This window comes from Grus americana, chromosome 2, assembly GCF_028858705.1.
Source record: "Grus americana isolate bGruAme1 chromosome 2, bGruAme1.mat, whole genome shotgun sequence".
Lineage (NCBI taxonomy): Eukaryota > Metazoa > Chordata > Aves > Gruiformes > Gruidae > Grus > Grus americana.
The window spans coordinates 1600955-1613482 of NC_072853.1; the positions used below are offsets into that span (position 1 = coordinate 1600955).

The 12528-nt window shown below is 53.5% G+C and overlaps 1 protein-coding gene across 2 annotated transcripts in view; it reads left to right on the forward strand.

The window, feature by feature from the left end:
* ZC3H3 (zinc finger CCCH-type containing 3) overlaps positions 1–12528 on the forward strand; it is a 182624-nt gene extending 170096 nt beyond the window's left edge. For both annotated transcript variants that reach the window (XM_054815362.1, XM_054815363.1), the window contains exons 12-13: positions 10610–10690; positions 10871–12528. In XM_054815362.1, the coding sequence (XP_054671337.1) occupies positions 10610–10690; positions 10871–10902 (113 nt within the window). In that variant the 3' untranslated portion in view covers positions 10903–12528. The remainder of the gene's footprint in view (positions 1–10609; positions 10691–10870) is intronic.

The window sequence follows — 12528 nt, forward strand, 5'->3', positions numbered from 1 at the left end:
TAGCGGGGAGCTAGCGGGTCAGGGTTGGGGCACGCATCCCTCCGTGCTCCTTCGCCTTTGCCTGGGGAGCATGTGGCATCGGGAAAGCAGATGCTGGAGGATCCGTAGGAAAGGAAAACCGGGCAGAAATTGCAGATGGCTGTAAAATCATCTGATGATGAAGCGGTTTCCATGCCAAAGGGATGCAGCGATTGTGCGCGGTGAGTCCGGGCGTGAGCATGTTGTTCGGTGCCCGCGTTTGCCCATGCCTGGTGTTGAGGTGCGCTCGGTAATTAAAGTCTCGTCTCAACACACAAACGAAGGGGCTTGGGGGCACAGCAGCAGCTGGGAACCCCTATAACCTAATAAGAGAAAAGGAGGCCTGACCACTAATGAGCCATCATCTCAGGAGGACACAGGATGAGGCCATTGATGCTGCTAAAGGGCCAAATGTTTCATGGTGACCAAATCACCAGGACTTAGGAAGCTGAGGTGCTGTTTTGAGCTGAGCTGGTGGTCAGGATGAGTCCTTGCATAGCTCTAGGTGGTAGCTGGTGTCTGCAGTGGGGTTTGGGGGGGTACGTCTTCCCCGCTGCAGCCTTTGTACCAAGGATAATACTTGGTTTCTGCTTGTAAAGCCTGCAGGTGACACACAAATTGGTGGGTTAGTAAATAAGGAGGAGGACAGGTTATTATTACGGAGTGAGCTGAATTGCCTGGTTAAACAGTCACAATTTGAGAAAATGCCCTTTTAATACTGGCAAATGCAGGAGGAACGAAGAAAAATGCCGGCTCCATGTGTGGGAGGGATGGAGCGAGGTTTGGAGATGACCTTTAAGGACCAGCATGGGCAACAGCATCAGGCTGCTGGGTCTCGGCGGGGGTCTGCAGCCTCTGGTCTTGGGATATAGAAAAAGAGGACTGGAAAGGAGTGATGTGGTCTGCACGTGTGATGTTGAGTCTGCTGCTGTTGTCCTATGGGGAGGGTTCCCAACCTGCAAGAGGAGCCTTGTAATTTGGGGTCGGAGGAATAATTTGAGAGGGCTGGTGCTTTCCGAGCATCCTCCGAAAAGCCCATCCGTGCGGCACGGGGAGAGCAAACCACTTCCAGCCAAGCATCCCGACCGGGAAGGGTGGGCTTGGTGGCATTCCATCCTTCACCTCGTTGTGTTCTCCATCCGGGAGGGCAGAGCTGGAGGGAGCACGGGCTCCCCTACCCCTCTGACACCCGTTTCCAGGTAATGGGCTTTTCCATATTTCACCTTCCAGTTAAATAGCCTGTGCTGGAGCCTAACTGGCCTCCCCGCGCTAATTGTAAGCAAGCGCACCAATGCAAACCATTCCAATCGAGTGCTAATTTAATTAGAAAGCACCCATTTTAGTTAATTTGTTCGAGAAGATCACTGAAAACTCCTGGAGAGAACAGATGTTCCCCTCTCCCCCGATGAACATTCAGGGGTTTGTAAATGGCTCCACTCAGCCTTGTTTAGGAGAGAAAAGAGGATTTTATAGCTGCAAACGACCCTTTCTGTAAACATTTTACAGCTCTCTGCACGTTTGAGTGACGATAAACCTCTAGCAACTCGGCGGGCTGCAAATTTGCGACCATACGGCTATCATTTTATTGTCATATTTCACGGTCGTAACGTTAATGGAAGATGCTCGCTACAGTCTTTTTTAACGGCTCCGCTGAGCACGCTCAAACGCTTTGGCTTTGGAGGAATTCGTGGAGGTGCAGCGCTTCTGGGTTTGTTTACAGCTTTCACTTCTGGAGGAATAACTTTGAAAACACAAATCCCCCTCCTTTCTCCGCTGGGCTGGACCCGAGCTTGAGAGCTGCCTCCAACGGGGCATGAGACTGTGGGGATGGGCCACCTCTTGGTGCCAGATCCTGGTCCAACCATTCCCAGCTCCTGGAATTTAAGAGAAAGCCGGTGCTGCCAGCCTTCCATGTGGATGCGTCTGGTCCTCCTCGGCTGTGCCGAGGGTCCCGTGGGGTCTCCATTGCCTGCAGCATCTCCTTTAACACTACTTCTGCCACCAGCTCTTTGATCCAAAACTTATTTCAGCAGCCAGGTGAGGAAACCAACCCTTTTGATCGATGTGAGCCGGTGGCAGAAGATGCCCTGGAGCCTTCCAAAGAGCATCTGTGTGGTTAGGGATGAAGGGGGTTGTCCCAGGATAATGGGAGCTGGCATTTGCTGTCAGCTTTGACCCTGGTGGGACTTGGTTGGTGCAGTTTGTTCCTCTTGGTAGGGTCATGGAGGAAACGTTTTTGTGGATAAAATACAGGGAACAGGTTTCTCTGTGTGGCCACAAACATCCATTGCTCCAACCCTGACCACCTTGGTGGCCTCCACTGAACTCACTCCAGTATGTCCATGTCCTGTACTGGGGAGCCCACAGAACTCCAGGTGTGGTCTTGCAAGTGCTGGATATTTTGATAGTGCTACTAAATTAGCCCGATCCTGAAAAGCACTGCTAATGAAGCATTTAGTGCAGACCTCAGTGCTGAACTCAGACTTCATGACAAATCTGAGGCCTTTTGTTTATCTGGGGGAACAATTTTTTATATAGTTTTCTTATATCGATCCATTATCCCTTGTGCACCTCCATGGAGATTCTGGCTCCATCTTCAACCACCTTTAGGTGAATGAAGACAGAGATTATCTGAGCACAGTTGAAGGTAGTTGAAGACAGCAATACAGCAATTCCCCATTAGTCTTCTCTTCTTCAGACAGAATCACCCCCCAGTTTTGTCTCTTCCATCCCAGTTACCTTCAGGAGGCATCCGAGCCATCTTGGACTTCTCTGAGGATCTTGAGTCTTGACTGGTGGGTAGCAGAGGTCTTGGCTTTCCTGGCAGGGGTTGTTGCCTCTTTTTGGAAAGGACCTTGGCCATGATGAAGTCATGGGCCAATGGCTGCACCTGCAGCTGGTCCACCTCCATGGCCTCTTCTTCAGGTGAGGCCTCCTCCATGGGTTCTGGATCTCCTATGACTTGGCTGAAGGAATCTGTTCTATCCTACACAGTCTTCCTTCCTTTCTGCTCCTCCTCTATATATTCCTTCTCCAGGTTCCCTCCATTGACTTCTCATTGACATCACCCCCTTTCTGAGCAGGGTCCTGATGGGTCTCCCCCACTGCTGGTGGGGGTGTTATGGCCAACTGTTGTCAGGCCTTTCTTGGAGAGTTGGTCACTGGAATGGACCTCTCTTCCCCAGAGTCTGGCCTAGGTGCTGGAGAAGCTCTTTCCTGGGCTTCCCAACTTTTGAGGAACCTGCTTGAAGTTCTTGATGGAGCACCCAAAGGTTGGCAATAATTCCTTGATTCTGCTCTACCCCTGCTTGCTCCATGCCTCCTGGGTGCTCACAGCAGCAAGAAGCTTAGCAGCCTGTGGAGCCAGATCAGTGACCCATCCAATAAGGGCTGCGGGACAGTGGATGGTGAGGTGGCTTGTGACACCTCAGCGGCGCTGTGATGTATGCCTGGCTTGGTCATCCACCAGGTTGGGAAGAGTGAGGGGGCCGATGGGCTGAGAGCTGCTTTGCCTTGGGTTATTCCCATGTGGCTTTTCACTTGCAGAGAGCCAGATGGCTCCACAGGGCTGCTTCTGGTCCCCTCATGGGTCCCTGGGGTGGATCAGACTGCTGGGAAATGGTTGCAGATCATCTGAGATCTTCAGTCACAGTAATTTTAGCCTCTGCAGGCAAGAGCAGCAACTGAAGTCTTTATAGGAACAGGGATTTTAGCAGGAGAGTGGTGTTTGACCTCTGTGTGCCTCGGTTTCCCCATTTGACATACTCTCCTAATTAGCAAGAGCTCTGGAGCTCTGTTGGTGTTTTGCAGGTGGCTTGGGGAGCTGCGGGGTGGAAGCAGCTGGGAGGGCTGAGGGAGAGCCTAGGATGAGTTTCAGGCATGAGAGGAGCAGATAAACCATCTCCTTTTTGTTTCGGGGCTAGCTACATGATCTCCACATGGGTGTGTGGCTGCCAGGGTGCTGCATCCGTGTGCCAGTGCCGAGGCCGTTGCATGTCACGTGCCATCTGCTCGCTGACGTGGCAGAGGTGTTGCGGTGGAGCAATCTGGTGCCCCATGGGCCCTCCGTGACAGAGGTCTGCTAGAGCAGATGCCATGAAGGCTTCTGCCGCGAGAGCTTCTCCCTCTCCACAGGTTCCTCTGTAGGCCCCTTGTTCTGCTCCGGTGGCCAGTCAACTCAGGATCCACGTGGCAGGACCTTTTCCTCAGTCCTTGTGGAGATGCCACCAGTGTGTATGGGATGACCATGCCACAGTCATCTTCCTTCCCCTGCAGCCCTGGGTCATTTTCAGGTCCAAGTCCAACTCTTAGGATTATAGGACAGAAGGGACCCGGGGAGGTCATCGAGTCCAACCTCCTGCTTAAACCTGTCCAGTCTCAACATTAAGGTCCAGCTCATCATGTCTATGTTGGTGATGGCTGAGAAGTCAAGGACACGTGCGTGGGGGTGTGTCCCTTGGCAGAACTTCTTAGGAGACAGCAAGAGTAGGCGAAGGCATGTTGATGGTCATGGGGAAAGCTCATGGGAGTTACAGGACCTCCCAGATCCTCAGCAGATGATACCAGAGGGACAAGGACAAACTAAAGAGAGGAAGGACATGAGGACACCAAGCCCCGAAGTCTGCAGGGAAAGGAAAAGGGAGTTAGGAGTGTGCTTGATGGACCTTGTTGTCCTTAAATCAGCCTTCCCATCACTGCCTTCCCCTGAGGTCTTCTGCTCTCGTAGGATAATTTAGCAGGAGCAGGAAATCTCCATCTTCCTTCCTGATGGTACCTCTGAACCCTCCCTGTCTCATGGCTCATCAGTCAGGAGGGCTCTGGGGCAGTGTGGACCTTCGTGGTACCTTCCCGGTTCTTCTCCTGGCACTTTGGAGACCTTTCTTGTCATGGAGAGGGTGATCCATGCAGCTGGCAGGTGGCGATGGGATGCTTTTGTGCACACTCTGATCTCCCTACCTTTGCTGTCTCATCCTGCTGCAGGTGGATGCTTCCCTCCCCCAGTCAACGCACGCTCCGTCGGGCATGCAGGGAGAGTTTAATTAGAGAGCATCAAAACTCTTTCATAACTGAATTAACAAACCTCTAATAGAATTGCTTCTTCTGATGCAAAAATCTATCGAGCTGCAGGTAGCGGGGCTGCACCCATCCCTCGAGCAGGGCACCGCGTATCAGTCTAATTGGTTTCCTGTTAATGGGCCGGATCTGCTCGGGTCGTTAGCAATTGCATCTTCTCCTCCTGAGTCAGCAGATCTTTACGGGTTTAGGGGCTGTTTGGTGGGGGGGTCCCTGCAGTAGAGGAGGTTTAGGTTGCTTTCATCCACCCTGGATACTGGTTTCAGACATCTTCTTGGTTGTGGGTCCTTCCTTAGCAGCCTGGAGAGACAGATGGGTTGGTACTTAGGCTGGTGGACCTCACCAAGGGGACTCCCTGGTGGACCTTGCCCATCCCTGTGCAGGGATGCCTTACATCTGGTAGGCCTTGCCTCCATCCCTCCATCCTTCCATCTCCATCCCCTACGAAAGCCCTGATCCTGCTGCGGGACACCATCAGGCTTGGGGTACCATCAGACTTTGGCATGCTGCAGATAACATGGATGTTGTTGAAGGCTGCGGTTGGATCTCCTTCTGTCTTGGTGGCTCTGAGAAGGTCCAAAAGTCAGAAAATTCACTAACGTTTAATTTTCTTATTGCAAAGTGGCCAATTTAGTTGAAACTTCCAGTAAACCCGATGAGTGCTGTGACTTTTTGTAATTGGGCTCTCGCTCGGAATCAGAATCATCGCTTCTTAGCCCACAAAAGGCCGTCGAAAATCCTCTTCTCTGATTTACTTTCCGCCTGGACCGAGCCGCCTGCACGTTTCCAATCCTCTTCCCTGATCGATTTGCAGGCGACTTTCAGACCTGCCAAGTCTCACTCCTTTGCCAGGACAGAAATCTGCTTCATTCATACTAATTTTTTTACCCATTTTTAGGGTCTTGTCCGCCTGCGATGGAGGGTCTGGAGAGCAGGGCTTTTAGACTTGGTTCAGGGTTTTTGAAGACCCCTCTCCTTCCGACCACTGCCACTGCGCAGCCCTGTTGTTGCCCCCCTGAGTTATTTAGTGACCTGAAAACTGGAGATGGAAGAGCCCTCCGAGACAGTAAAATCCTGTCTTCTTCTGGATAAGCTTCAGCTCACCAGTAAAAGACAGGCGTGGTGTTCACCATACATCCATCACGGCCATGTCAACGTGTACCACCAGACCACAAAGCATCTCTGCCATGCCTGCAACCGGATGAAGCCCCTCTCCCACAGCTGCAGCTTGTGGCTGTCTTTCTCATGTCTTTTTTCCTCCAAAAAAGAAGGAATTAAGGAGAAGAGACATGGAGGGGACATCCTGGCACAGATGTCCTGCTCTGCAAGCATGGCAGGAGATGGGCACTGCCGGGCAGTGGCAGGACATTTCCCCCAGCACATCCCCGCTTCAGACATCCTGATTAGGAAGGAAAAAATAATCTGAGCACTTTTCCTCCTGGAAAAAGCTTCTGCCAACATCCCGGCCTTGAAATTTCCCTCTTGAGGGGCAGAAGGTTTGGGTGGAACAGCAGCAGGGTGAGGTTTTGGTGCAGGTTGTCTCACCGGATGGATTTAGTGTAGGATTGAGCTGAGGAGATCCAGTCCTCTGGCTGCTTTTTCCATGTGAAAAATCATTTATGGAAAATTCTAGGGCTTAGCCCTTGCCGCTGGCCTTTCCATCCCACCTTCTGTTCTCGGGCTTTATTAAAAAATAATAATTTTAATTTCTTTAAAAAAGGCAACTCCCAACCTAAGTTTTCTCTGGGAGCTGATTCAGACGAGCGCTTTCGCTGCAAAAGGAAAAGCCGTTTCCAAAGCAGATTCAGTCTCTGGGAAAGGGTTAAGGGATATTTTTCCTTTGGGAATGGGGGGGAAAAAAGTGCATGTGGACTTTGGGGGATTTCTCCTCTTGGCGTTAAACATCGAGCATCCGGCAGGGAGATGCTGGGATGCATCTCGGCGCTTCGAGCCATCGGGTGGAAACTTTTGCATCCCCTTCGCTGTGTTAATAACCGGAGCGTTAGCTGGTTGGCCGTTAAAACAGCTGATAATTGCAGCCACCTCGTTAGCCCACTCTCCTTCGGGGATGGGATTATTTTTTTTTTTATTCGGGACCGTTTCCCACGGGGCTGGCTCTTAGGGAAGCTCTCAGGCCCCTGCCTGGAGGGATGCGGGGGAAGATGAAACCCCTCAGCAGCATCAGGAGAGCGATGGAGATCAAACATCCCGTCGGGCTGGAGGTTGGTCGGGAAGGGAAAACATCAATAGGACCAGCCTTCCCTCCAGCAAAGCTTTTTATAGTCAGATGGCGGAGTTTGGAAAGCCGCAAGCGAGTCATCTTCCCCTGTATCCCCTGGCTTTGGGGCTTGGGCATCTTCCACCCGTGATGGGGGGCATCTCCACCTGCCTCCCGCCCTCGCAGTTTGGGGAGAAAAGCAATTTTTAAACCCTCTGCGATCAGGAACGGTGGGTAAGGAGAGGATTTGGGGACAAGGACCAGACCCACCTCCTTTTATCCCCCATCCAAGGGGATTCCCCACCTTTAAATCCCTTTAAATCCCCCTGTATCAGCATCTGGATGAAACAAATTTTAACTTTCCCGTCGGGTGCAGCTGGAGCAGCTCGACTCGGCAGCGTCTGGGGGAAGGCCAGGTTTTATTGAAAAATATAATGGTGCCACCTGAAGCGTGATTTACTGCACTGTCCACTCCTCGGACTTGATAATATATTTCTATTAGATTTCCTTCTTTTCTCTCCCTTCTCCTTGCGAAGAGTGGCAAGTTTCTCCATCTGCCTGACACCTTCTTAGGCTTAGGCAAAATAAATGTTGATTTTCATCAGGAGGAAGAGCGCTGGAAGTCCTAATTCTCCGGCGAGGCTGACAAGCTCAGCAAAAGCCGCCCGGCTTTCGACGGAGAGCTCGTGATCCAGCCCCGGTTCTTCTCTTTGGAAGCAGTTCAATCATCGTAATGAAAAAGGGGTTTCTTAGCCCGGCTTTTGCTAACTAGAAATTATATACCTGGTTCCTGGAAGATGGATTGCGTGGCTGCCGAAATGCAGAGGAGAAAGGAGGGGGAGAGAGTGAAGGCGCGCGAGATGCAACCCAAGATTGATCACGCCATTTGCAGGATCTCCCATGCACAAAAGCGGAAAATATATTTTCGTTTGCTGGGGTGGGTTAAGTGACACCCCCGTTTTCCCCAGGTCGTCCCCCCCCGCCACCTCTGGCTTTCGTGACGGGGTGTTTTGGGATGCGGCATTCACCCGTCCCCAGCTGCTCCCCATGAGGTGAAGCATCTGCTGCCCCGGCCTTTCCGGGAGCAGCATCTCCCTCCATCCAAGAAACTGGACCGGTTTAGTCCTTTTACAATCTATTTTGGTTTTATTTCACTTTTGCCCTCCTCGATTTTTTGAAATTAGTCGTGGATGCTCTGAAAGCATCTCAACTCCGTGCAACCCCCTACCAAAGTCAGGAAGCTAATTACGGTCGATTTAAAAATCACCTTGGTTTTTTTTTCCTCCCCCAAAAAAGAAATCTATATTTCTACTTCTGTAATCATATTTGCTTTGAATTGCAAAGCCTGGGTTTCGTGCCGCTGCATGGATATTAGCTAATGATGTTTCCTCGGGGGGGAATTGAGCCGTTTCCACTGTTCTTGTTGGACCGGGGCCGCAGTCGCTGGCAGGGCAGGAATGAGCCGATGCTGATTTTGACCCCTTGGGGTTGATGGGCAGCAGCTCTGCTGGACCCTAATTACAGCAACCGAAGTGAGATTTGGAAATCCCAGGCTGGAAAAACCATCTGGCTCGATACCGAAAGGGATACCCGGGGTCAGCTGGAAGATGAGGAGGGTGGTCAGAGGCTGAGCAGGGTGCAATGGGCGTCTGCTCGGTGTTGCCGTTCCCCAAAGTCGAATTCGGCTGCGTCACCGGTGACTAATAGCCGAGTCCTTCGTGGCTGCCGTGCAGCCCTCTGATGTATGGGTGTTATATTAAGGGTGGAAAGGTGCTAAATGAGCCCTCTTTATTTTACATAAATTAGCTCAAAAGCTATGTATCACTGCCACGGTGGCTTAGACTCCGAGCAAGTTTGTTTACCCAAGTTTAAAAGGAAGGAAAAACTCTTGGTGGCTCCCCATTGTCAGATGTTGCTTGGGGTCCTGCCCCCTCCTGCGTCCCCTGCCCCAAGGCTGCTCAAAGGTGCCCATGGCCCCACCTCCCCGTTGAGCATCATCGTTGGGAAGTGCGATGCGGAGCACCAGCACTGAGTTTTTGGAGAAACATGGGGAAGTTGTGTGCAGTTCATCCAGAACATCTGCATCTGGATGGGGTTTGGCCTGGATTCCCTCCAGCTCCTCCATGACCTTCTCCACCTCCTGTAATCCCAAGCAAGAAGGGACTTTTCCCACTAAACCTCATTGCTCAACAAGCTTTTGGAACTTTTTTCTGGGAAACCTCCTCCTTTTCCCATCCACATTCATCTCAGTGTCTTCTCCTTGCCCAGGTGGCCACCACGCTCCTGCCCACCTCTTAGTCTGTAACCACCTCTCCGCACCGTTCAGGGAGGGAAAATAGGAGAAAGTCACGTCCAGCATTGTGGTTGAAATGGAGGAGGACTTCATGCCATCCACCCTGGTCCATGGGATGTGCCTGGACTCATCCTGCAAAGAAGTCACCTCCCAGAGGCACTTCAGGGGGCTTTGCTTTATACGAGCGTCTGGGACCCTCTTTGGGGGAGGCAGAGTGCTCCAGCAAGCAGAAATCATCATCCGGAGCATCTTGGGGGGGGATGTTGGGGGTGGCTGACAGGTTTAGTCCCCAAACGTTTCACCGGCATGGCCAGAGCACCGAGCGTGAGTTAACCTCTTGCTTGCCGATGCTCTGCTCTTCCCTGCTCCGGCCTCAAAGCAGGTCGTGATGTTCACCTTGTGCTGCACTTTGAAGGTTTGGCTGCTTTTTATTTTCTTTCTCACTCATAACTTGGGGATTTTGCAGTAGACTCGCTGCTCTGCGGTGGGAAGGGACCTGTGAGTGTCTCCATCCTGTGCCGCTTGCAGAGGGCTGAGGATGCTCAGGGATTTGGGGAACCTCCATCAGGGATTTGGCCACCTCCATCCCAGCTATGGCCAAGGAGGACGTTGGCTCTGGGCTCGCAGGGAGACGCGTCCCCACCACAAAGGGACCAACTCTGCCGCGAAAGGGCAGCAAGGTGGGGACCCGTGTCCCACCCGCGGGCTGGCAGGGTGGTGGGGGAGCCACAACCGTTGCTGTGGGCTTCGGGATGGGAGGCGCGGGATGCAATTAGGTGGAGTCGTTTATTTTTCTCTGTTTGTTCACTAATTATTCCTTCTCATTGGCAATACCGAGCCTTCTGGGGCAGCTTTTACTCCTGCTGCTGTTGAAGTGTGAAGTGACGGGGCTGCAGGAGCCGCAGAGAAGCACGGGATACTCCTCCACCCACATCCCGAGGGATTTCTGTGGTGACTCGTACCGACCTCGATGACTTTCTCCTCTTTTTTTTCCTTTCTGCTCCCAGGAAGCACCAAATGGAAGAGGACTTTGCCACTGGCATCCTCCCAGGACTCCGAAAACGCCCGTCTCGAGGAGGGTGGCAGAGGTGAGGCCGGTGGGTGCTATCGGGGTCGGGCACTGCCGGGCCAGAGGACCACCCGCATCCCCGGTGCACGTACCCATCTCCGGTGCGTTAACCCACCACAACCGGGCAAGGAGAAGCCCGGGGGTGTCCAGATGTTTGTCACCCACCTTCCACCATTACCTTTTCCTTTCCTCCTTCCAGGCAAACGTCTGCAGATCAAGCCACGGCTGTGAGCAAGACCCAACTCCTGTGGCAGCCGATCAGCTCAGGAACCGCAGAGCCGGGCACGACCTGGCACCTACCTCAGGACGCCACGGCCGGATGTGGCACCCCCTTCTCCTCTTGTTTTTTTCCGGGACATCATTTTTGGCAAGGAGCCTGGTGGCAGCGTGAGGAAGTGCCGCCCAGTCCCGTTGGGAAGCAGCTTTGTTTGAAATATTTTAATTTGCCAATAAGTTATCTTTTCAGCTGGTTTATTGAAGGTGAGTCCTGCCACCAGGCTCCTTGGATGCTCGCAGGACTGGGAAGAGGCTCCCATGCCCATCACTCTTCTCACAGATTGCGGCTCCGCTGCCGTCCCGGACACAAGGTGACATGGGGACCTGAGGAGCTTAATGCCATCACACGACGTGCCCGCATCCAGGTCAGCCACTATATCGGGGACAAGCGTGGCCGGTGGTCGCAAGTCACCATGGCGGGATGTAATGGGGCGTAAAGCCCCCGCACGGCTCAGCCCTGACCTCCCTGTCCCAGGAGCCCACCTGCATCCATCCCGCTCCATCCCCTTGATTTTGGGAGGAGATTTCTTGGAGCGGAGCTGTGTGCCGAGAGCATCCGTAGTGGAAATGGGTGCTGGGAGCAGCACTGAGCTCACACCAAATGGTCCTGCAGCACATCAGGATTTTCTAGTTGCACCTTGACACCCACCTCTCCCCGTCCCAGCAGGGGATGGGACCACCTCTTTTGGGGTTTTTTTGGGAGTCACTCCAGATCCAGGCAGGAGCAAAGCACGGGGGGAGCATTGTGCTGAGCCGAGTAGCGCCAGCTGTGCAGCAGCCGGCACGATGGGTTTTTGCATCCGTGGGTACAATTTCCATGGGAATTTCGGGATGGTGGATGCTGTTCCCCCCACGTGGATGCGATTTTGGGGACAGCTGCAGGATCTCCCCTTTCCAAGAGGTGCTGAGAGCCATGTGGGGTGGCAGGATTTGTCCATCCACTGCCCCTCAACCGCAGCACCTTCAGGCAAAGCCTTGAGGGGAAAAGGCGACGACAAGCCCGTGGGTGAGCGCTGGGGCTCCCTGGGGACCCAGCACCCAGGTGTGCTCGGCAGTGGGGTGGGCAACGGAGCCCCCGCGATGCTGCGGGCTCAGGTGCGTTGCGGCTCCGGCAAGGGGCTGACGGCTGCGGTTTCGCTCCCGTGGCCGGGCAGCGTTGGTCCCCCCGGGGGGTTTCCCTTCCCCAGGTGAGCACCCATGGGTGCGTGCACCCCGTGACGGGGTCTTGTTATCACCCCCACCCCCCTCGTCTGCAGGCTGGGGTGCTCCCCCCCTGCCCGCCTGGCTCATGGTGGGGGATTTATCGCCTGGCTCGGGTGACCGGGACATGGCGTGCCACCAAAGGCGCGATGTCATTAATGCCCGTCACTTCCCCGGGCTCCTGTTTAAGGATGCTGAACCGGCAGCTGGGGGGGGGGGGTGTTAGTGCCACTTGGAGACCAGTTCGGGGCGGCCGCGTCCCCAGCGTCCCCCCAGCCATCGCAGGGACCAGCAGGTCCCCCCCGTCCGGGGCTGCACTCATACCCCAGTGTGTGTACAGGGAGGTGTTTTTTAATAAAAACTTCGTCGTCTCCGTTGATA